General features: G+C 42.9%; 1 protein-coding gene and 1 long non-coding RNA gene across 3 annotated transcripts in view; one reads left to right on the plus strand and one right to left on the minus strand.

The window, feature by feature from the left end:
• LOC139530149 (A disintegrin and metalloproteinase with thrombospondin motifs 20-like) overlaps positions 1-25,290 on the minus strand; it is a 135,114-nt gene that overhangs the window by 56,661 nt on the left and 53,163 nt on the right. Inside the window, exons 12-18 of the mRNA XM_071326289.1 lie at positions 12,362-12,507; positions 11,815-11,996; positions 10,698-10,834; positions 10,195-10,312; positions 8,277-8,372; positions 5,263-5,429; positions 4,991-5,120 (exon numbers count right to left, since the gene is read on the minus strand). Of these exons, the coding sequence (XP_071182390.1) occupies positions 4,991-5,120; positions 5,263-5,429; positions 8,277-8,372; positions 10,195-10,312; positions 10,698-10,834; positions 11,815-11,996; positions 12,362-12,507 (976 nt within the window). The remainder of the gene's footprint in view (positions 1-4,990; positions 5,121-5,262; positions 5,430-8,276; positions 8,373-10,194; positions 10,313-10,697; positions 10,835-11,814; positions 11,997-12,361; positions 12,508-25,290) is intronic.
• On the plus strand, positions 2,025-3,239 carry LOC139530150 (uncharacterized). Of its 2 annotated transcripts, XR_011665965.1 has the most exons (3): positions 2,025-2,189; positions 2,286-2,395; positions 2,490-3,239. It is a non-coding gene; the product is annotated as an uncharacterized lncRNA (long non-coding RNA). The 2 variants fall into 2 exon arrangements; XR_011665964.1 differs by lacking the exon at positions 2,025-2,189 and having other exon boundaries at positions 2,197-2,395.

A 25,290-nucleotide genomic window follows, 5' to 3' on the forward strand; every position in this document is an offset into this window, starting at 1 on the left:
TACTGCTGCATTGGCCTATAGGCTACGACTTCAATGCTCTCATTTCTTTAGCCGCCAATGGATCACAGTGTTTCAATGTGTCCGTATGGCATTTTAATTCAGATTTTTATGATTAACCACGTGAAAATGATTTTGAGAAATTAAAACATTATTATTGAAATGAAACTGTTTCACGAAAATGCACATATGAAAATCATAACTGGCACGGAGAATGGTAAAAATGGTAGGATGAATTAAGTAAGCTTCCCCAAACTTGAAACTCATGCACCGCCTATGAATTCTTTATAAAATCATTGCCTCCACGTTTCCATGGTAGGATTTAGCCTATAATCTACTTTGATGCAAGGTAAGACATGCCTCATAATATGAAATAAAACATTCAGATTTCCAACAATTAAGTATGTTTTCAAAATGCATACTGCCTCCAGCTCACATTGTAAAGTCGTGGGTGACACGCTGATAGCCTGTCGTCTTCACTTGAAAGGTGACCGCAACGTGCGCTTTAATTAGTTGAGAAATACAAATAGTAACGTTAGCTGTTTGTAATCGTACACCAAAAGAATTTTGAAACACGCGGTTGGATTTAGAATCGTACGAACAAATATGAACATGTATGTACTCACTACTGTACGTCTCTCTGGATCAGAGCGCCTGAAAAATGTCAAAACACTTTAAAAAAATGTCACTCAATGAATGGGCTGATGAAAACATGTTTTACTACAGCAGCAACCAGCTGAGGCTCTGCAGGAGAAATCCCGCTCAAAATAGGCTCCGTATGCTGTGCGCCTGTGATAGTTGAGTTGGATAAATAAGATACATGATGACTAACAAAAACACACACAGGCCAATTGAATTCCACTAAATTATGCAAATTAGACCGATAAGCATAATGGCCAAATGTATTTCCATCTACTGGTTTTGCCATCAATTTAAAAAAGCATTATTTTGTAATGAAATTTCGTTTTCTACTGGACATTTTGGCTGGCAAAAGTTGTATTTATTGTCTTTAAAAATAAAATAGGACAACCCTGGTACACACACACACACACACAGGTAAACTTTGGATTAGACCCCATTTGACTAAAGGATTGACTGCCAAGGAACGCATTTCCCCCTCTACATGTTTTGATCAACTTCCTGCCATTGGCCAAATGGTCTTAGCTGGGCTGGGATCAAACAGTTTCAACTGGATCCTGCTAATGATGCTGTATGTTCTGAGGCAAAGGAAGTATCAGCCCCTGCTTATAGGCTCAGGGGGTGGAAGGTGTACTGCAGGAGTACACCTTCCAACTAGATTCAGCCGGGGTCTGGTATTTCCTTGAGCGGATGGTCGGGGGGCCGGAACATAGTTATAGATCATTTTTATACTGCAGATTGACCACAAGAATGCCAAACAGATTTAGTATTTTGTCAAAAACAGAATCATTTCAAACCTTGATAACATGGGATACGATTACGTGCCTCTCTATTTATGGAGGGGACTACATGGGAACAGATTTCCTAAATGAAAATCACGTTGAGCTCATTTCCTGGTTATTTCACAGATTTTTATGTCCAAGAACAACAATAATGTTTTTGGCGTGCAGGCCGCCTAGATTAGATGAGTTTATTAGTCACATGCACAGGGTCGCAGATGTAATCGCAGGGTACAGTGAAACTCTTATGCGCCAAGATCCAACAGTTGTCACGTTCCTGACCTGTTTTCTGTTGTTTTGTATGTGTTTGATGGTCAGGGCGTGAGTTTTGGGTGGGCAGTCTATGTTTTCTGTTTCTATGTTGGTTTTGGGTTGCCTGGTATGGCTCTCAATTAGAGGCAGGTGTTTGACGTTTCCTCTGATTGAGAGTCATATTAAGGTAGGTTGTTCTCACTGTTTGTTTGTGGGTGATTGTCTCCTGTGTCAGTGTCTGTATGTTACGCCACACGGGACTGTTCCGGTTTTTGTTTGTTCGTTCGTTTTATGTAGTCTGTTTCCTGGTTCATGCGTTCTTCACGTTGTATGTAAGTTCGGGTCCAGGACAAATTACAGGACAACTGTTAACACATAGTAGGATACTCATTACTTTGTGTGACAGGTTTCCCCAATGTCATTGGTGCAGTGGACTGCACACACATAAGGATAAAAGCCCCCTCAGGTGCCCATGAGGCCGATTTTGTGAATAGGAAATCCTTTCACAGCATTAATGTTCAGGTGAACATAACTTTTTGATATTGTCCATTGACGAACACTCTGCATTGCCAGTGATGTGCATTGATTGGTGTAATATTCCTCATCTTATGATTTCAGATGGTCTGCAATGCTGACTGTGATCAGCAATGTTGTGGCAAAATGGCCTGGCTCAGTCCATGACTCCAGAATCTTTCGGGCCTCTGAAATCTATCAGTGCCTATCACAAGGTAAGCCACACAACCCCTATTTATAACCATCATGGCTGTGTCAAGAATATCACTGTGTTTATGAGGTAGTAATGATGAGATTTTGTGTTGACAGGTGAATTCTCTGGTGTGTTGCTGGGAGACAGGGGGTATGGCTGCCAGCCTTTTCTCCTGACACCTTTCACAGACCCCCAGGAAGCACAGCAGGCCTACAACCATGCCCATGCCAGGACCAGGGCCAGAGTTGAAATGACCTTTGGCCTCCTGAAGGCACGCTTTCACTGCCTTCACAAATTAAGGGTCAGCCCTGTTAGGGCATGTGATATTACTGTGGCTTGTGCTGTCCTCCACAATGTGGCCTGCCTGAGGAAGGAGAGGGCCCCCAGAGTGCCACCAGCCATGGACTGGGACAATCCGGCAATCTTCCCTGATGACGACAGTGGTCGGCTGCTGAGGGACCAATATGTGTTGAATTATTTTAGTTAGTATGTGTGCTTTCAATTTTGGTTAAATATGTCCTGCGGTGGCAGAGGAATTTGGTTTTTTTTGGGTTTGTTTTTTGAAGAATTTGGCCTCTTATGATGTTTGTGCGGTATACTGTGTGTAATACAAGGCTGCAGGGAGGCTACTGCATCCATTCATTTGTCTGTTCAGTTGATGTGTATGGATTTGTCCTGCATTTATTTTAGTGTGCAGACATGCAGGGTGTGTTATATACAGACCTTTGAATGTGTATGTATCATTTTGTATAATATGCTTGGATTCTGTGCTTTCCATCTTGTAGAGTCACTGACTTCAGTTTCGAAAGGAGCTGATGGTTTACCTGCTTTGTTTTGTCCTTATTCAATAAAGGAACATAATGTTACACATTGTGTTTTTATATTCATATGGAATGTGTATTTGTTTATATGACAGAGTACTAGGGCCACACTGAAGAAAAAGGATAAAGTCATAAATTTATGAGGCTGGTTCTTTCTGCAGAAAAGCTACATATTGTTTTTACAGTTTTGATACTTATGACAATGTGATACTTAATATTCTGGCACATCAGCATGTCTTTGTTTATGAAACCATACTGAAGTACAATTTCACGAAATGCCCCACATCTGTCATTTTAACAACTGTCCTCCTTTAAAACAACTGGTTACAATATTATGACTTGTGTTTTTTTTCCCCTCTGTGGCCCTAATATTCTATCATTTTATATATAGCCTTATAGTCTATGGGAAACTGTAAATTATCTAATGATAGCAACATCATCTAAAAATCATTTTTTATCCAAAATCATTGAAATTAATGATCACAAACGTTTAAATAACAGTGGGTCTAGTTGTGATAACAATGTATAGTGAGCAGTGAAATAACTATTGGTTTCCATTTGTGGTGACTGCTGACTGACATTAGGGATGAGATTAAATAGATCCTGGAATTTAGCCTGGTCTGGAGCAGGCTAGCTCCACAGAATAAATCTCCATGGTAATTTATACCATAACATATCCTCCTGCCCCCTATCCATCTTTAGTGCAACCGGATTACGGATCAATTGAGCCAGGATCACCAAGATATCCTGGCTTAATCCCTTATCCTAGTTTTGTGCAACAGGCCCCTGGTCTGTCTACATTCGTTTATTTGTTTTGTAATTATTCAAGTGTTCGTCGTGTTCTTCAGTTTTGTTTATTAAATCATTATGTATTCACAACCCGCTGCAGTTTGGTCGAATCACTACTCCTCCTCTTCGTATGAAGAGGAGGAGGAAGCCCGTTACAACAGTGTAGGTAAAATGTTTTATAATAAAGTGAATGAGACAATAATAATATACACTGAGTGTACACAACATTAAGAACACCTGCTCTTTCCATGACACAGACTAACCAAGGGAAAGCTGTGATCCCTTATTGATGTCACTTGTTAAAGCCACTTCAGTCAGTGTAGATGAGGGGGAGGAGACAAGTTATAGAAGGACTTTTAAGCCTTGAGACATTTGAGACATGGATTGTGAATGTGTGCCATTCAGAGGGTGAATGGGCAAGGCAAAATATTTAAGTGCCTTTGAACGGGGTATGATAGTAGGTGCCAGGCGCACCTGTTTGTCTCAAGACCTGCAACACTGCTGGGTTTTTCACACTCAACCATTTCCTGTTTGTATCAAGAATGGTCCACCACCCAAAGGACATCCAGCCAACTTGACACAACTGTGGGAAGCATTGGAGTCAACATGGGCCAGCATCCCTGTGGAACGCTTTCGACACCTTGTAGAGTCCATGCCATGACAAATTGAATCTGTTCTGAGGCAGAAGGGGAGAGGGTGGTGCAACTCATTAGGAAGGTGTTCTTAATGTTTTGTGCACTCAGTGTTTACACACGTACAACTGTAGCAATAATAAATGTCCATTGGGGGGTGGGGGTAGGGTAAGTGTCCGTTGGGTGGGAGGCAGGATGTAGAATGTCTATTAGAGGAGCAGCAAGGGGGGAAGTGAGAAATGAATGAAACAATAGCACAACATGATAATATTTATTCTGTTGGGGAACCCTGATGTACTGGGATGAGATCAACCGGGTCAGAGCAGAGGGGCTGCAAGGACACATGGCTAATTGGGTGGACGACTACAACCTTACCCTGACACATGCGGCTGCACTCCAGCCAGGAGCCCGAGGGGTCCCACACAAACTGTTCTCTGTGCTCCTCGATGGGGATGTTGAACGAGTAGCGCACGTCTGGGTTGTACAGATTCCCCACACACAGGACCTAGGGCAACAATTTGAAAAAGCTTTAGCAATATAGAAGGAGAGATGGGGAAGGAGAGGGGGAGAGAGAGAAAGAGCAGAACATGAGAAAGACAGAAACAAAGAGCGAGAGAGACAGAGAGACAGACAGACGTCAGCCTTGCCTGTAGGATGAGTTCCTCCTCAACACGTTCAGTGCAGTTGATGCGCTCCTCTTTGGTGTCCGAGCCGCTGTACTCAATGACGGTTCCCTTGAAGGGGATTTCCCTTTTGAACATGGCCACCACAAAGTTTCCATTCAGGAGAAAGTTAGAATGGCTGTCAGATAAAGCTGAAAGGAAACCAAAAAAGAGAGAAAAAATAAAAATATAAAATATAGCCTCAACACATTTGAGAAAAACTGCTTTCTTTGCAATTTACTCTGAGTCTTGTGGGTTTCAGGTTTGGACAATAGTTTGAGGGGGAAAGTAGTATAAACATTCATTGACTTCAAACCAATAATGTTCTGCAATGCCATTGTTGCATGGGGGTAAGTAAAAAAATTGGTGGCTCCAAATTGCAGTAATTTGGAGCTAGACTGCGTGACTCTCCTTGCCAACTGACATTACAATGCTAACAAAGTAGCCTCCAAATCCAAACAATTACATAAAAGCAAGCACAAACACAAACGCACACATGCTGAACCAACTCTGATATACACACTAACAACCAAACACCAACTAGCTAACCCCTTCAACACACACACACAAATGATGGTTCTGAGAAATATGCAGTAATTACAATGTAATTACAATGTGAGAGAGCCCATGTTGAAACAATGTGTGTGTGATTAGGTCTCCTGTGGTTCTCGAAAACCCTTTCAGCGATTAGCTTCGCTCACGGTTGGCCATGTGAACTATAATTCCGAAGCTATGTTAGAAACGTCAATCATCGCTTGCAATCGGTTTTCGAAACATATGGCCCTTATCTTTTAAATCAGTGAGAAATAATCTTTCAAATAAAAAAGGATACACCTCCTGTAGCAGATATGAACAGATCCAAACTCTATGTGTGCCTCCAGTTGACAAACTACACTTCCGCCCCAGTTACGCTTACACAGAGGTGTTCGGAGCATGCTAGATAGATAATTAGCACAGGTGGCCGCCTATGTCTTCCGTAAACAAGTGCTGTAAGGTGGAGATATGGCCGTGTGGGAACCCTAATCCTATACAATATGTTTGTTTTTTTATTTCAACAATTATTTCAAGCTGATATGAAAGATATGTTCCTTATGTCTCTAAAACCGTACCGCAAGCCATGCGTGTCAACGTTTAGAGCAAGCGTCTGGGCTCATAACAAAAGGCCCCCAGGAAGAAGATGCCTTCATCAATAGGAGCTAAAGGTAGTTAGCGTTTATGAATGGGCTAGGTCTCCAGTAGGGATGGATATTTTAAATAATGTCATTATTTCTGAAATTACAAGGTTTCTGGCACGGAGAGACAAAAAAGTAGCCACACTGACTCATGCTAGTTAGACAAACCTGTAGATGCCATAGGTTATCAACCATCCAACCTGGTAGTGCCTGTCTTTACTGCATCAAATCAATGTGAAGAAGCTGGCTAAAATAGCCATCAAGCTAGGCTAAATTAGGCTATTTTGCTATGCTCCCCGTCCTTGTTTACAACAACTCCATTCAGATTAAAGAACAGCCTACCTGTCGGTTGCTTGTTGTAGCATCCTCCTTCTCATTTAGCTAATTTAACCCGTCATTTTAATTCCATTTAGCTTTGATTAGAGACCTCCCACTTTACATTGCTTGCTACATATAGAGCCTTTGACTGTAGTGCCACGTTGATTGGCCGACAATAACAACAAGCTACACGTGTGAAACGTGTGAAGGCTAAGGTAGGCTATTGTCGCATTCCTCTGCCCAGGCGTTGCTGATGTATGCCAGATCTTACAATGTCTGGATAGGTATTTTACGTATCAACTAACCACATATGTTATAGCACTCTGGTGCCCAACGGCACAGTCAATGGCGTGGCATGCAAGCATTGGTTGATGCATGCAACATCTGAGCAGGGGAACGCGACATGCCAGATCTTACAACGCCTGGATAGATGCTTTAAGTCTCAGTGGTGAAGCACATCATATGTTATATCAATCTGTGAGTCGATGACACAGTCAAATTATTTGAGGAATACATATTTATTTCAATAGGTAATGAAACATAGTTAGTGTTAAAGTACACGATCAAGACTGCAAAGTGTGTATGTTTTTTTCTCTATCATAAAAACATCATAAAAACTACTCTCAAAATGTGGTTGTTTTATTAAATTAAGAATTTCAAACACACACACACACACACACACACACACACACACACACACACACACACACACACACACACACACACACACACACACACACACACACACACACACACACACACACACACACACACACACACACACACACACACACACACATACACACATACACACACACAGCCATGGTCCATCTCATCCAGCCCCTATGTACTTTCATCAGGCCTCGTTACACATGCCTCTAATTAGCACCTATTCTACACTCATTCATCATCCTCTCATTCTGCCACTCCGTTTTCTTTCCCAGCTAGCCCTTATGGCCTGACTATGTGGGCCCACACCCCGCCATGCTTCCTCCATATACATTCTGACTGGTATAAATGACCAGCGGTTTGGCATTAGTCCATACTTCCTCACCCCCTTCCTTACCTTGTACCTACAGCTGAGGTCGCTGGTGGGTAACCATGTTCTGACCAATGGCTGCCCTTTGATAGAGGAGGGGGAGAATCACATTGACCTATTGTATGGTGCACACCATTTGAAGGGGCAAAAATAAAAACCGCTATAAGCCTCTATAGTTAGAAATTATTTGTCATAAACTGGCTGTGAGTGAGTTGGCTTGGTGTGAGGCACAGTGGCTAACTAGTGACACCATCACACATAAGCACAGGGGACTGAGGTGACATCCAGAACAGTGATCTCACACACACACACACACACACACACACACACACACACACACACACACACACACACACACACACACACACACACACACACACACACACACACACACACACACACACACACACACACACACACACACACACACACACACACACACACACACACCCACACACACACACGCTCACCGAGGTAGTTGTCATCCTCCGGCTTCCCAGAGTAGCTGACCTGTTTGATATCAATGTTGGTGGCTCCTGCAGGGATCCGAACTACTGTGTTGTAACCTGGATGGAGAGAGAGAGACAGAGAGAGAGAACGAAAGAGAAAGAGAGAGAATGAAAAGAGAGAGAGAAAGACAGAGAGCGATGTAGTTTACGGTGAGAAAGCTAAGGGCAACCACAACAGTCCCAGTACTCCCAGTACTGAACAGAACAGTCACACCTTTATTTAATGGCTTCACTATGCGGTAGGATTCAGGATCTGTGATCTTCCATGGGAAGGGAAGGCGAGCTCTTACCTCTGGGATTAAAATGTCACACTTGGAAAAATAAGAGGAGCTCTAAAATAACCTGTAGAAGGTTCATTTCACTCACAGAGGCCCACCCGTGAAATAATATGTAATTACTCCCCGGCCCGGTCCGGCGATTGCCCTGTAATTTCCCTGGTTCTGTGTTCCATGACAGGCCGACATGGGAAGAGGTGAACGGGAAGAGGGAGGAAGAGAGTAGAAAAAGAACAGGAGGTGGAAAGAGGGGAGAGAACAAGGAGGATGGAGTTTGAAGACATATTGGAGTGAGGGGAGAGGAGAGCAGTCAGAGAGGAAAGGGGTTGGAAGAGAGAACTGGATTAAAGAGAGGTGAGAGAGGGGGAGAAATAGAGAAGAGAGAACGGCATGGGCCACTCAGGGCTAGCACTACTAAAGGTTATCTCTCGTCACACCGACCAGCCGACTGGCCAACCACACACTCCCAACACACAGTTTATCCTTCAATCTAGGAGCATTGGAATAATCAATCATTACACCCCAGTCCAAGATCCGCGGTCAAACGATCCCCATGGCAACATTACACATAGGCTACATTCGGTGGTTACTATTGTTGATTGAAGTGCATTGTCTATGTAGTCAAAGTAATAGCCCCTTAACCCTTATATGCTACAGTAACTCTGGTACCACAAGAAAAAAGTCTTACAGCATCAACCAAAACAAAAATAAACGACATAAAGGAGTTGGTAAACAGCAATTGCTGAAGAAGGTTCGTGACAAGTCAATTCAAACCCATTCACTTCAGTGCTAAAAACAAACAGCAGCATAAATGTCTCTTCTGTGCTGTTAGGATTTAAGTAGCATGTTAAATTCCCGCTCTAACTGGTGAAGACAGCTTAAGCACATAGGTACAAGGAGTAGGTGAACTGAGTAAACCGCAGACCAGGTCCCCCTTAGAGAAAGCCACAGCGCCTCCACAGGCCCTCGAAGCCCCCGAAACAACCATTGACCACACATACAATCGAATGCAACCGCAGGGCGACCGCAGAATGTAAACACAGTCCTAAAGGAAAGACACCCCTGTGCACCCTGGGATAGCTGAGAGAGGGAGGAGGGAGAGAGAGGGTCTGGTTACACATGCGTGGCCCAGGACTCCTCGGTACAGACACAAGCAGAGGAATGGACATACAGAGAAAGAGAAGCGAATAGCAAAACTAATATTGAGTAAACTTGACCGGAGCCACACCTATGGTAATTTCTATTTTGTTCTTTTGCAGCTCAGACTTGAAGGTGATTGGATGTAATTAGCGATTGGCCTGGGATGAGATATCATACTAATCATGAGTTTGAGGGGGTCAGTTTGAGAACTTCCAGTGTTTACCTGGGCTTCCACATGCAAAGCAATGTCCCAAAGCAAAAGGAAAATAATAATTGCCTTTACTAGCATCCAAAAGTTATGTCATAATTCTGTGGTCATTTGTGCAGTATTCAAGTGTCAAATAGTTTATGGCAAGCGTATTGTATTTCACCTGTTCATCGACAATTGTTATTGTGAACAGTGTGCAATACCTTCTTAAGTATTTTGGAATACAGGGAAACAGAAGAAAGGCAGCCAGGCTTACCATACTCGGCATCATTGAAGGTCCCAGCGAGGGTTTTGCAGGAGGAGTTGTCCCCTCCACACACTCCACACTTGTCGTTCTTCGCCTTGGAGTTCAACACATGGTCACAGCCTGCTTGCTGTGGAAATGCCACAGAGACAAACCAATCAGACAGGCGGTCACACAGAGACACACCAATCAGACAGAGGGTCACACAGACACACACCAATCAGACATGGGGTCACACCAAGGGCTATCTCTGTCATCAGTGGTCACAAACCTGCACTAAAAATAGATGTTGTTATCCTCAACCCAACATCCACAAAACTGCAGCTTTCTCTTTGAGGAGGCAAAAATTGTGAAAACGTGTGTGTGTGTGTGCGCACTCTGATACAGAAGGTCAGCATCAGCAACATTTCACAACATTGTAAGCGATATGCTGATATAGACAGACACATCTGAGAGAACATATAAGTGTGTAGCTGTGTTTGATACACAGTGTTGATGTAAGGGAGTACAGCTACCCGACAGAGGCCTTGAACGCAGATGTCGTAGGTGTCTGGGCCACATGGTGTGCCGTCGATGACGCGGTCCTTCAGCTGATAGTAGGCCATTGTCCCGGTAACCCGACAGAAGAGCTTGCACCGATCCTTCATTAGAACTACAGAGGAAGGAAAGATAGAAAGAATACTCCATAGTTCGTTTTTTCTTCTATGTGACATATTATAGTGAAACACATAAAAACAACAGTATTTTACAGTAGAAGCCTACTGTTGGCAAGTTAACAAAAAAAATGTTATTATCCACAATAGCACCGCTATTTACATTTTTGCTAGGGTCAGCAGTTAGCTTTGCTGAAATACCAACATTTGTACCAGTTATTTGGAAATATTCCACTCTGCTTGACATCATTTTGGCCTCTGTGCTTGGTCAGTTTGCTTGTTTAACATTGTATTGTGACAGCTTGAGGTTACTTCTTCGAAATCATCAACACTGCGCCAAAGCCCTGTCTCCTTTGCCAAACGGCATCTTGTCCAGCAGAGCAAGCCATCACAATAATTATAACAACAACGCATGAGGTATAGAAGAGGGAAGCTATCCAGGAGCATCATATGGTAGTACTGAATGTTTCTATAGTGTTGATTACATTCATCCGTCTGTTCCTATCCAGACTAGGCTAAGCGTTGAGGGAAGAACACACTGACAGAATCTGCCTCTACGGAGTCAAAAGCAAACAGTAGAGTTAGTCTATTTACCAGGACAAGATGGGGATTGAGGGTATGAAGACAGAAGCACCAGAGACATGTTTTTATTTATATCATCCTGAAAAATATTTACTAATAATCCCATTTAGCCCTCAATTAGGCATGGTGGACTTTCTGACAGTTGACTTAAATCCGGTAAAGTCTGGTTCTTTGAGATCTGTGAGGGGTCATCAAGAAGTGTCTATAGGGGTCGTATAGTATAATGGTACACATAATGTTATCATGTAGTGCCTCCATTACAAACTATAACAGATGCCTGGTGTTCTCATGGTTGAACTGCTTATGCAGTGTGCACTAGCACGAATAATACATGGAGTTTTATATACAGTAGTGATTTTCAAGGACCCAAAGACGCTTTAAAATAAAGGGTACTCACTACCGCTGTACTTGGGCATCCAGCGGACGGTGGGAGGTAGACCGTTGATGTTGAAGTGCTTGCCGTCAAACTGAGAGCACTGCTCCTCGCGGAAGTCTCTTTGTCCTCTGGGACACGGCTCAGTGTTGCACGACCGGAACTTCATCCTTCGACCCACACAGAACTTTCCTCTGTTCCTGGGCCTGAAGAAACATTACGGCAAAAGAACTTGATTAAAACATGACTGACATTCACAGAGGGTTTGACTCTTTGATTGACATGTGTTTTGCCAAGTACGCAACTCAGGCTTTTTTTGTGGCTTTTACTCAGGTGTAGTATTGTTTTGACGAATCAGAGCCCTTACTCAAGGTGTGTTATTATTGCTTTGACTGGCTACTCCTGGTGTGTTTTGACTTAGTTTGGCTTAGTTAGACTAAGACTCAGTCTTACTCAGGCTTGAAGGAGTATCCTGTTGTGTTTGGACTGGTAACTCTAAGACTCCTAAGGCCCTAACTCCGGGTTGTTGCAGTCTCCTGGCATTTTGCACTAGTAGGAATAAGAGTCTTACTCAGGGTTGTTGCAGTCTCTGGAGGTGCTCCTGGTGCCTCCTCCACAGGTCCTCGAGCAGACACTGTAGGGTCCCCAGGGGCCCCACTCCCCATGGACCGGCCGCAGGTCCAGCTCCTTGTTCACACACTTCCCATGTCTGCAGTGCTGCACAGAGAAAGAGTACACTATATACATAAAAGTATGTGGACACCTCTTCAAATGAGTGGATTTGGCTATTTCAGCCCCACCCTTTGCAGACAGGTGTATGAAATCGTCACTGCCCTTCTAGAGCTGCCCCGGTCAACTGTAAGTACTGTTATTGTGAAGTGGAAACGTCTAGGAGCAACAACGGCTCAGCCGCAAAGTGGTAGGCCACACAAGCTCACAGAACAAGACCACTGAGTGCTGAAATTTGTTTCCATGGCCGAGCAGCTGCACACAAGCCTAAGATCACCATGCGCAATTCCAAGCGTCGGCTGGAGAGGTGTAAAGCTCACCGCCATTTTACTCTGGAGCAGTGGAAAAGCGTTCTCTGGAGTGATGAATCACGCTTCACCATCTGGCTGGCCGACGGACGAATCTGGGTTTGGTGGATGCCAGCAGAACGCTAACTGCCCCAATCCATAGCGCCAGGAGGAGGAATAATGGAGGAGGAATAATGGTCTGGGGCTGTTTTTCTTGGTTCGTGATAGACCCCTTAGTTCCAGTGAAGGGAAATCTTCACGCTACAGCATACAATGACATTCTAGACGATTCTTTGCTTCCAACTTTGTGGCAACAGTTTGGGGAAGGCGCTTTCCTGTTTCAGCATGACAATGCCCCCATGCATAAAGCGAGGTCCATACATAAATGGTTTGTCGAGAGTGGTAGGGAAGAACCTGACTGGCCTGCACAGAGCCCTGACCTCAACCCAAAAGAACACCTTTGGGATTAATTGGAACGCCGACTGCAAGCCAGACCTAACCGCCCAACATCAGTGTCCGACCTCATTAATGCTCGTGGCTGAATGGAAGCAAGTCCCCGCAGCAATGTTCCAACATCTAGTGGAAAGCCTTCCCAGAAGAGTGGAGGCTGTTATAGCAGCAAAGGAGGGACCAACTCCATATTAATGCCCATGATTTTTGAATTAAATGTTCGACGAACAGGTGTGCACATACTTTTTGTCATGTAGTGTATAAGTGGTAGGTAAGATTTCCAATGTATTCCAATGTATTCGTGATGGACATTTGGAAAAATAAACTTGAAGCTTGAATTTGAAACTTGAGACCACAATCACACACAGGGGGATCATCTTAGAGAGTGTGACATCATCACTCATCCAAATCCCAAACAACACACCACAGTGCAAGAATGTCAATTCAGCTCTGGTTGGTGCAGAACCACATTTAGCGCAGGCAGCGATCACAGCTGAGAGTGTTGTCCCTCCTTCCCTTCCTTAATCCCCTGTTTAGATGTAAAACTATACCCTAAAAGAAACTGAGGGGGATGCTAATCCTACTATCATTTACCCAAGAGGAATGTTTCCAAGTTCCCCATGCAGCTGTGGGGATAGGGCCTGTCGGCTCCGGTTCAGCGCCTAGCCTGCTGTGTGGGGAGGGATGAGGGGAGAGGAGGGGATGAGGGCAGTGCCAGTGAGTGGAACCAGAGCCAACAGCACTCTGCAGAGCTGCACACCGCAACACTTCCATGTTGTCAGCCTTTATTACATCATGGATTGACCGAGGGGGCAGCCAATAAAATCTTCAAATGCGTTTGGCTGTTTCTTCTCAATGAGCTAAGCCAGGTCCTCTCCTGTTGAATTCCTTCTCTGCTGGTGTCACATGCCCCCCTCTCGTGTGGACAGCCAGCTATTCCTCCAAACTATGTAAGGGGGCATCCCAAATGGCACCCTGTTCCCTAAATAGTTCCATAGTTATCTGGTCAAAGTAGTGCGCTATGTAGGGAATAGGGTGCCATTTGGGACGCAACACGAGCCTGCCATTACATACATCAGGACTACCGGGCATGATGACTCCTTGCTGTCCCCAGTCCACCTGGCCTTGCTGCTATTCCAGTTTCAACTGTTCTGCCTGCGGTTATGGAACCCCTACCTGTCCCAGACCTGCTGTTTTCAACTCTTAATGATCGGCTATGAAAAGCCAACTGACATTTATTCCTGATTATTATTTGACCATGCTCGTCACTTATGAACATTTTGAACATCTTGGCCATGTTCTGTTATAATCTCCACCCGGCACAGCCAGAAGAGGACTGGCCACCCCTCATAGCCTGGTTCCTCTTTAGGTTTCTTCCTAGGTTTTGGCCTTTCTAGGGAGTTTTTCCTAGCCACCGTGCTTCTACACCTGCATTGCTTGCTGTTTGGGGTTTTAGGCTGGGTTTCTGTACAGCACTTCGAGATATTAGCTGATGTACGAAGGGCTATATAAAATAAACTTGATTTGATTTGAAGGATTTCATCAGCAGTGATGGAAATTGAAAGTCACCCTACCCTTACAGAAAAACCACATTCATTTTACATGTGATCTTATGTCAAGTTGATGTGATAACATGTGACAATATGTAAAAGCAACGTGATACCATGAAACTACACGTAAAAACATGATCTCAAGTGCTAACTCGATTTTCACATGACGTTTTCCACATTTGAAAATGCAATTCCACGTGAGAGTTAGATTTTCACATGTGAAAGTGCAAATTCGATTTTTACATGTGAACGTTTTTCACATGTGAAATTGAATGTGAACCTGCAATTCACGTGAGGTGAAAACGTTATTCTCCTCGTGTGAGAAGATGGTGTTAACATGTGAACTCTAAACTTAATACATGTGAACATATTGTTTCATATTTCATATTGTGAACATATTGTTTCATATTTCATATGTTTCATAGTGTGAACATATTGTTTCATATTTCATATGTTTCATATTGTGAACATATTGTTTCATATTTCATATGTTTCATATTGTGAACATATTGCTTCATATGTTTCATATTGTGAACATATTGTTTCATATTTCATATGTTTCATATTGTGAACATATTGCTTCATATTTCATATGTTTCATATTGTGAACATATTGTTTCACATGTGAACAACTGACCTCATATGTGTCTCTTTTGTTTTAACATGTGGACATTTCGGCTCAACAGGTGAAAACAGCTATTTCACATGTGACAATGCAATTTCACATGTGTTTTTTGTAAGGGAATGAAATGGTATGGGGGTTTGAAAGTAAGTGGTACACTGTTCAGCTAAAATAGTGTAAACATCTTTAGCCAATGATAATATGCTTACATTTGGCATGATCACAGTACTGACTTGTCAATATGATCCCACCTGGGATTTAAACTCACAGCTTCTTGATTTGGGGTATGCTGATCTTTCTGCTGCACCACAAAGTCTGTAACACATGGAGCAAGAGTGCCAACTGAACTGCTAATTTAGTTATCAGTTAATCTAATCTTCTCTCATCATTCATTTAATGAACTTATTTAGCCAATTTGAGGGCTTTCTGTATAGCTGTCTAATGTTGGCGGGGCATATTACTCAGTTTCCATGTTACACCTGAATCACTATGATCAATATATTCCTTTTGTATTTTTAACCAACACAACCAACACGTGAAGTGTTTCAAAAACACATGGTTCCAATTTTCACGTCAAGCAAAATGTCGAAATTTCACATGTGAAATCATGTGGTTTTTCCGTAAGAGTATGGACATATGGAGTGAGGAAGGACTGTTTAATAAAAAACATAGGAGAGGAAGAAACAGTCAACAGATTTATCACAGTATGGCCATACATATACTACCCATTCACATTGATTCATAACCTTTTTTTTATTTATTACATAAGCACACTGTGCATGAAGATAGTGTGGTATGAACTGACGAAATCCTGCATTTATGCTGGGTATCGGGAAACCTACCGACCAACCCCTGCCAAGAAGAGGTAGACCTAACAGTGCTTTCATAAACCAAACATGGAAGCCTACTTAGTTCTGTATGTGTAACCAAATCTCTCTCTCCGTAGAGAAGATAGCAGGAGGGTCCTTTTCAGAGAAAGAATGCGGGACAAGACGGCGTCTGTCTGGGTGCACTGCGGCAGGCAGGAAGGCAGGCAGCCCGTTGTCTGGGCACAGACATGGGGAGTGGTGGCGTGGTGGCGATAAGAGAAACTCTAGAGTTGTGATAACAGGGTAACAGAGCTCATTACTGGCTTGACATCAGGAGCGGTTTGCCTTTCTCCCCATTCAGACAGAAACCATGTGACCAGACCACAGCCCATTGGGCACACTCACCAAGGAGGCTGCTGTGCTGCTTTGAATGTACACAAACTGTCTTCTATGGTATGTAACATGTATAGATACAGTCCCATCTGCATGTTCATTTGTCGTGCAGAAGGCCAGGAGGGAAAGCTCCTACGGCTAAATCTCCAATTTGCCTCAACTGTATACTTTTACTACTGAGCAAATTACATTTGACTTATTGTTCAAACTGCTCACCCGCTCCCCTATGGAACAGATGTTGTTTGACAGTATGAGACCCTGTCATAGATGTTCATAATGACTCTATTAAGTCAGAGAGAATGTCAATCACAAGGGGTCCTCGTCAGGGGAACAGTGAGGTTGAGGTGTCCCTGTGTATGCCTGAGAATGAATGTGCTCTAAGCTGTGCCATGACCTGGGGTGAACACCTGTGGATCTCCCTTCCATACCGCAGACACACACACATCCCGAATCTGGCACGGCCACTCCGACGAGGGCTATGGTGTAATACACTCTAAAGAGCAATGATGGAGTATAAGGGATATACATAATGACAGGCAGGTGTTAAACAGCCCGCGGGGATGAACTAAACAAAACCACAAACATTTCCATAATTCAGACAAGTTTTGAGTAATGATCTGGCCTTTCTTATCCCCCCACTCCTCAGCTCACCCTCAACATTCCACATGCTGGCCCATTTTGTAATGACATTAGCCAATTGAATTCCACAGCTATATTAGATTTGTTCTAAAGACACAAAGTGGAATGTGCTAAAACGATCCACTCACACACATGAGTAGACGCAGAAATGGGTTCCACACAGTACTAAGGCGAGGCAGGCCTTTCTTTGGGTTGAGAAAAGACTGAACAGCAAAGATCTCCGCTCGCTCAGGAAATGTAAAACATCATAGGAAATGGTATGAGAAACATCTGAAGCCCTCCCAATAGAGTTGATTGAACCAATGAAGAATCCTCCTAATATAACACAACACCAGAGAGCCAGGCAGAGCATGGTGGTGGCTTACTGACACTAACCTTACCTAAACTCAGCTTACTGAGTGTCTCTCACCATGGTCTCAGCATGCCCCCCCCCCCCCCAGAATGAGGATTGTCAGCCAAGACCTAAAAAGTGTAACCCCCCTCCAGCCTCCTTCTCATTGCACTATGTTCAACCATGCACCTGGTGATAGAACGGGTTACCAGAGGCAAATTCGGGATGGCTCTTAATGCCTTCAGAGGGGTGTTGGAGGTCCATGGCCGGGTAGAGAGAACCCCCCACCCTGGCCCAGCCAATGAGGGGCACCCCTGGTCATTTTGGATGTTTTTCAAAAAATCATTAAAAAAACGACAGTATGGTTGTATGGGATAGGTGAGGACCACCACGGTGCTGCTAGGTAGTAAGACCTGTCAAACACAAGGGGCTGTCAGATAGGACCAAAGCCCCTGTAAGCCTTTAAGGCATTCCACTCCCCTCTGGCGCTTCATGTTTACAACCGTTTTGTTTAGCTTGAAAAGTGTGTGTGTGTGTGAGTGTGTGTCTGTGTGTGTGAGAGAGGTGTGTGTGAGTGAGTGTGAGTGTGCTGTATATGCTCTGAAGCATCTGGGGCCCCATTGATTGTAATTAGCACGTCTCAGGGATGCACAAATACAGCTTTGGAAAACGCTGAGGTGAAAAGACCTCGGTAAAGCTGGCATAACCCTTTTGGGCTCTGAACCACAGTTTCCTCGACAGATTGTCAAAATGTGTCCTCAATTGGGAATGCAGTGAGACATTTGAAGGCCTTGTGAGAGAAACTTGCCCAGCTGTTGCTAGCATTTGTTTCAAATTAGACATTTTCGCACGCACGCACGCACGCACGCACGCACGCACGCACGCACGCACGCACGCACGCACGCACGCACACACACACACACACACACACACACACACACACACACACACACACACACACACACACACACACACACACACACACACACACACACACACACACACACACACACACACACACACACACGTTGTTGCTTAACAACGTTTAGTGAGGCTTCATGTTGTTGAGGAGGGAGAATGGTTAGCTAACAGCAAACCAAGTCTCAGCATCTGCTCTACTCTAAGTTCAGCTGGCTGGTTAGAGGTTGCGCCCTGTAATTGCGAGGAAGTTGCTCGAGAGTACATCATTTCTCCCCAAGCCATACATCATCACAGGAATGAGAGGGCAGAGGGATTGATTTAAAAACCTCCCAGTCTTTAATTTTAACACAGCCATTTCCAAAAGGCATCACCTTTCATGTTCTGGTTCTCACAGCCCCGGGTTGGAGTTCAGACAGACAGACTGGCCAGCCACAGCAGGACATGATTTGTATGCTTCTGTCCCTGACGGTCTGAACAGCTCAGTACCACATCCATCTAGCTAGCTACCCCATCGCTATACTCCTCAGACCAAAAACAGACTGCGTAGTGTGCTGCATATCAGGGGTCACTTTTAGATATAACACAATAGAGACCACCACCAGACCACCATGGACGTGTTTAATCAGTAGCACAGTGTAAGCTAGCATGCATAGCCATGGGAAGATGTTTTGAGTTTGGGGTGCTGCGGGGCGTTAGAAAAAAATACCATTTATAATAAGGCGTTGCATGCATCTAAGTATAATCACATTAGCGTAGTGGCATACAGTTGAGCTGACCCGATTTTAGGATTTCCACACAAGGGGATATTTTTTGCCTTTTATAAATGCATTTCATGCAATTCTACTTCATTTACATAATATTTTTTAATACCACACAAACGGCCAAATGCAGGCTACTGTGAAACTCGCTATTCAGGTAGGAAGTCATTTTTGAATTTTTTATAATTTGTTTTATAAATATAATTATTGTATATCATTGTTATTATTGTAGGCCTATTTATTAATCCAAACCAGTTCTTTAAATACGCAAAATGTGTTTTGTTTCATTCTGTTGAGACATTTTCGTTGGCTTAACTTCTTGACGCTAGGGGTCAGATTATTATTATTTTTTTTAAATAACGTTCCCAAGGTAAATGGACTATTTCTCAGGTGCAGATCGTAGAATATGCATATAATTTACAGAACACTCCAAAGTTTCCAAAACGGTCAAAATATTGTCTGTGAGTATAACAAAACTGATTCTGCAGGCGCAAACCTGAGAAAATATAACCCGGAAGTGATATATATATATTTTTTCATCTGTGTTTCCTGGCCAGTCTTTCTTCCATTTAAAGGGGTATCAACCAGATTCCTTTTCCAATGGCTTCCTCAGGCTGTGACCAGGCTTTAGACATAGTTTCAGGCTTTTATTTTGAATAATGAACGAGATTTTTCAAAAGTAGTCAGGTGTCCTCTGAATAGTGCCTGCGCACCAGAGGGGAGCTCTCCATTTTCCTTTTCTCTCTTATTGAATAGGTTACGGTCCGGTTGAAATATTATTGATTATGTTTGTTAAAAACAACCTGAGGATTGATTATAAAACATATTTGACATGTTTCTACGACCATTACGGATACTTTTTGGAATTTTCGTCGAACGGAACGAGGCTGTAGTTTTCTCAACATAACGCGCAACCCAAATGGCGTTCTTTTGTTATAAAAGTAATATTTATCGAACAAAAAGAAAATTTGTTGTGTAACGGAGTCTCGTGAATGCAAACATCCGAAGATTATCAAAGGTAAGCGATTAATTTTATTGCTTTTCTGACTTTCGTGACCAAGCTAACCAAGCTAATATAAGGCTAACTGTTCTAGCATTGATTGATACACTCACAAAAGCTTAGATTGCTTTCGTTGCAAAGCATATTTACAAAATCTGACACGATAGGTAGATTAACATATATATTTGGTATATTTCACTTGTGATTGCATGATTATAAATATTTTTTGTAATATTTTTGTATCTGATACGTTTGGGAATTCTCTTCTGCCTTTCAACCTTCTGCCTTTCAAGGTAAGCGATTCATTTTATTGCTTTTCTGACTTTCGTGACCATGCTAATTTGGGGCTAGCTGTTGTAGCATTGATTGATACACTCACAATAGCTTGGATTTCTTTCTCTGTAAAGCATATTTTCTAAATCTGACAGGATAGGTGGATTAACAACAAGCTAAGCTGTGTTTTGGTATATTTCACTTGTGATTGCATGATTATAAATATTTTTTGTAATATTTTTGAATTTGGCGCCTGTAACGTCCTGACCAGAGTTCTTATGTGTTTTGCTTGTTTAGTGTTGGTCAGGGCGTGAGCTGGGTGGGAATTCTATGTTGTGTGTCTAGTTCGTCTGTTTCTGTGTCCAGCCTAATATGGTTCTCAATCAGAGACAGCTGTGAATCGTTGTCCCTGATTGAGAATCATATATAGGTGGCTTGTTTTGTGTTGGGGATTGTGGGTGGTTGTTTCCTGTCTCTGTGTTTGTGTTCTGCACCAGATAGGACTGTCTCGGCTTTCACGTTTGTTATTTTGTAGTTTGTATAGTGTTCACGTTATTGTCATTCTTTATTAAACATGTTGAACACTAACTGCGCTGCATTTTGGTCCTCTCCTTCATCCCAGGAAGAAAGCCGTTACAGCGCCCTGCAATTCAGCGGTTGTTTAGGGAAATGATCCCGTAATCGGGAAAGGCTAATTAAGTTCGATCTGTCTTTTTAATTGTGTGCTCCGTATTTAGTTTTAAGATGCGTCATAAGAAGGACTTTCATACAATAAATATTATTAGCCTATTGCTGTCATTTTTTGTGAAGGTTTAAACCAGTTTGCAAGTGTGTCGTTTCATTCTGTTGAATAATTTTTGGGGGCCAAATGAACTTACAACTGTTGTGTTTGCCACGCTATAATATCCTGCTCTTATTTTTCCCTATAAACAATGACTTGACTTACTTTTGATATTACCCTAATAACATTTTGAAACTTTGTTTCGTGGGGTGGCTATTAGCCTATCATATTGCAGGCCTATGAAATGAAGGCAATGCGCATCATCACTCCAACTGACTCTGACAGGTGAGGTAAACCATTGTTTTAGGCCTACCAGAGATACTCCTATAATCAAAACAATATAATGCTTATCTTTCTAAAAAAAAATCTGATCGAAAAATAACGAATTAGCTTTAAAGAAAATAAGAATATTAGCCTTTTTCTGTACCCCTATGTCTGTATAGCAAACACATTAGCCAATCTGACAAGGATAAAGAAATGCATGTTGGTGTCATAGCATGTCGCCGGCATATCTCAATCTCTCTCTAAGCTTCCTTCATATACATTTTTTCTATATTAATATTATACAGTGGACACCTACGCCTATAGGAAAAGGTCTATGCATGCATCGGCCTGATGCATTTAGTGCTTAAATCTTTGACAGCTGAACTGTGAGGAGGACAGTTATTGTTTTAGGAAAGTAAAAACCAATAAAACAATAGGCAACACCCCCAGCACCCCTACTTTCCAAGGCTATGCTAGCATGGTACAGATCTCCAATAACTCTATCATACGGCTGAGTGATGCTGAATATATCCATACTACTGCTTCAACAGACTTGTAGAGGTGCAAGGTGAGAAAGGAGAAAGGGGATTTTTACAGTGCCTTCGGAAAGTATTCAGACCACTTCACTTTTTTATGTTACAGCCTAATTCTAAAATTGATTAAAAAAAAAAATTCACCCCTCATCAATCTATACACAATACCCCGTAATGACAAAGCAAAAACAGTTTTTTTAGAAATTGTTTCAAAATTATTAAAAATAAAAACTGAAATATCACATTTACATAAGTATTCACATTTACTCAGTACTTTGTAGAAGCACCTTTGACAGCGATTACAGCATTGAGTCTTCTTGGGAATGATGCTACAAGCCTGGCACACCTGTATTTGGGGAGTTTCTCCAATTCTTCTCTGCAGATCCTCTCAAGCTCTGTCAGGTTGGATGGGGAGCGTCGCTGCACAGCTATTTTCAGGTCTCTCCAGAGATGGTCAATCGGGTTCAAGTCCGGGCTCTGGCTGGGTCACTCAAGGACATTCAGAGACATGTCCCGAAGCCACTCCTGCGTTGTCTTGGCTGTGTGCTTAGGGTCGTTGTCCTGTTGGAAGGTGAACCTTCGCCCCAGTCTGAGGTTCTGAGCGCTCTGGAGCAGGTTTTCATCAAGGCTCTCTCTGTACATTGCTCCGTTCATCTTTGCCTCAATCCTGACTAGTCTCCCAGTCCCTACCGCTGAAAAACATCCCCACAACATGATGCTGCCACCACCATGCTTCACCGTAGGGATGGTGCCAGGCCAAAGAGTTCAATCTTGGTTTCATCAGACCAGAGAATCTTGTTTCTCATGGTCTGAGAGTCTTAAGGTGCATTTTGACAAACTCCAAGCGGGGTGTCGTGCCTTTTACAGAGGAGTGGCTTCCGTCTGGCCAATCTACCATAAAGGCCTGATTGGTGGAGTGCTGCAGAGGTGGTTGTCCTTATGGAAGTTTCTCCCATTTCCACAGAGGAACTCTGGAGCTCTGTCAGAGTGACCATCAGGTTTTTGGTAACCTCCCTGACCAAGGCCCTTCTCCCCTGATTGCTCAGTTTGGCTGAGCGGCCAGCTCTAGGAAGAGTCTTAGTGTTTCCAAACTTCTTCCAATTAAGAATGATGGAGGCCACTGTGTTCTTGGGGACCTTTAATTGCTCCATAAATGTTTTAGTACCGTTCCTCAGATCTGTGCCTCGACACAATCCTGTCTTGGAGCTCTACGGACATTTCCTTCGACTTCATGGCTAGGTCTTTCAAAATCATGTCCAAACAATTGAATTTACCACAGGTAGACTCCAATCAAGATGTAGAAACATCTCAAGGATGATCAATGGAAACAGGATGCACCTGAGCTCAAATTCGAGTCTCATAAGAAACGGTCTGAATACTTATGTAAATAAGGTATTTCTGTTATTCATTTTAATACATTTGCTAACATTTCTAAAAAACTGTTTTCACTTAGTCATTATGGGGTATTGCATGTAGATTGCTGAGGAGAATTTTAAAAAAAATCCATTTTAGAATGAGGCTGTAATAATTTTTACTTCATTATTTCAATACAATACAAAAAATCTAGGAACGATATTTGTTTTTGCAGTGCTGCTTCATCAACAAAACAAAAACAATAACAACGATCGTGTGGCGGACAGTGGCGCTGTTTCCCCCTACTGCGTATTCAAGCAGAGGTTGAAGTGGATGGTATTTCCAATAGTGGTCTTATGTTCGGGGTCCGAATATTATTTAACAACAAACAATAACCTTGTGGAGAGATGTGAACCATCATGGGAAACGGTATCTCCTCTCTTCCTTGTACTCTAAGAGGTGAGATAGGGGCTTATAGGGATGATGCAACCACAAGCTGAGAGCCACCCCCTCAACCCCTCACTCCATCCTCTCTACGCAGCAGTGGAAGGTTATCATTAGTGTGAATGAGTGGTTTTGCCCATCAGCTGTTCCATTCACATGTACCGATACTTTTACCTTTGGTGTTTGTTCCTCTCTCATTTCACATAGACAGACTCAAACCTAGGCTGAAGATAACAAAGGTTAAGACAAGAGGATTCTAATATCCCATAACTTGCTGCATAAATGCGGAAGAATTCTAAGAAATGGGACTAGCGATGCTAGTTAGCATCAGCGCTGGTCCCATGAATCTGTTTATTTTCAAAAGCTTCCCCAATGAATGATTAGGTTGTCCTAACCTGGGTATCTTCAACCTAGGGTCAAATTAGGCTACATCTTCCTCTTCAGGCACATATCTCTGGATTATTCCATAGTTAATTGCTTCATAATGTTCATGTTCAGGTATTAAATTGTCTTAATATGTGGATTCAAATCGGAAAGTTAGATAGGAAGAAAATATATGCTGTACACAGCATGCTTAAAAAAACGTCCATTGTGAAGAAGGACATAGTATATCCTAATTTGTCTCAGTCATGTAGCAACCTCCTGTTATCCAATCAAAATGAAATCCATCCTCTGTCGCCATAAGCTTCCATCCCTACCGTACAATATTATACATAGAAATTACATGATGGAGAGAGCTAGCAAAACAACAATCCACTTGTTCAGCCAAAGCAATAGGTCTGTGATGATGGGAAGTGGAAACATCCCAGAGATTAGCAGAGAGTGATATTGATACGAGTCAGAGATTCCAGAGCCTGAGCTCACAGGCAGCATCGTACGACACTAGCGTGTCTGGCTGCCAGGGGGCCGAGCCAACACTCACCGCCTCAGCCAACACATTCTATTCTGCCTGAGCCTGGCTCTGCTTTTCAAGACCTCACTATCGCTCTCTAATTGGCTGAAATGAGAGGAGAGCAGCTTGCAGTTATGAGGAATGTTCTGATTGGAATAATACAACTAGGACTTCCTCTCTGGCTCTTTGACACGAGTCATTCAAAACAACCTTTCGGAAAGAAGTCCGGAGCGTTATAGTTCAACTAAAATGCAGAACTCGAAAGAATTGACGGCCTTGAAATTAAACGCAATTAAAATTTCTATCTATCGCACCAAGCAGAACAAAACCCACAAAAAAAACTTCAACAGAGTTTTCTTTCAGCCGCACACTCAGGCCTAAACACTGGGTAAGGTGCTTAATAACTGGTGGGCAACAACAACAGCACATTTGCTTCATTCAAGTCAGGGCTGCATTCTTCTCGCCACCCAC

The sequence above is a fragment of the Salvelinus alpinus genome, chromosome 9, assembly GCF_045679555.1.
Source record: "Salvelinus alpinus chromosome 9, SLU_Salpinus.1, whole genome shotgun sequence".
Classification (NCBI taxonomy): domain Eukaryota; kingdom Metazoa; phylum Chordata; class Actinopteri; order Salmoniformes; family Salmonidae; genus Salvelinus; species Salvelinus alpinus.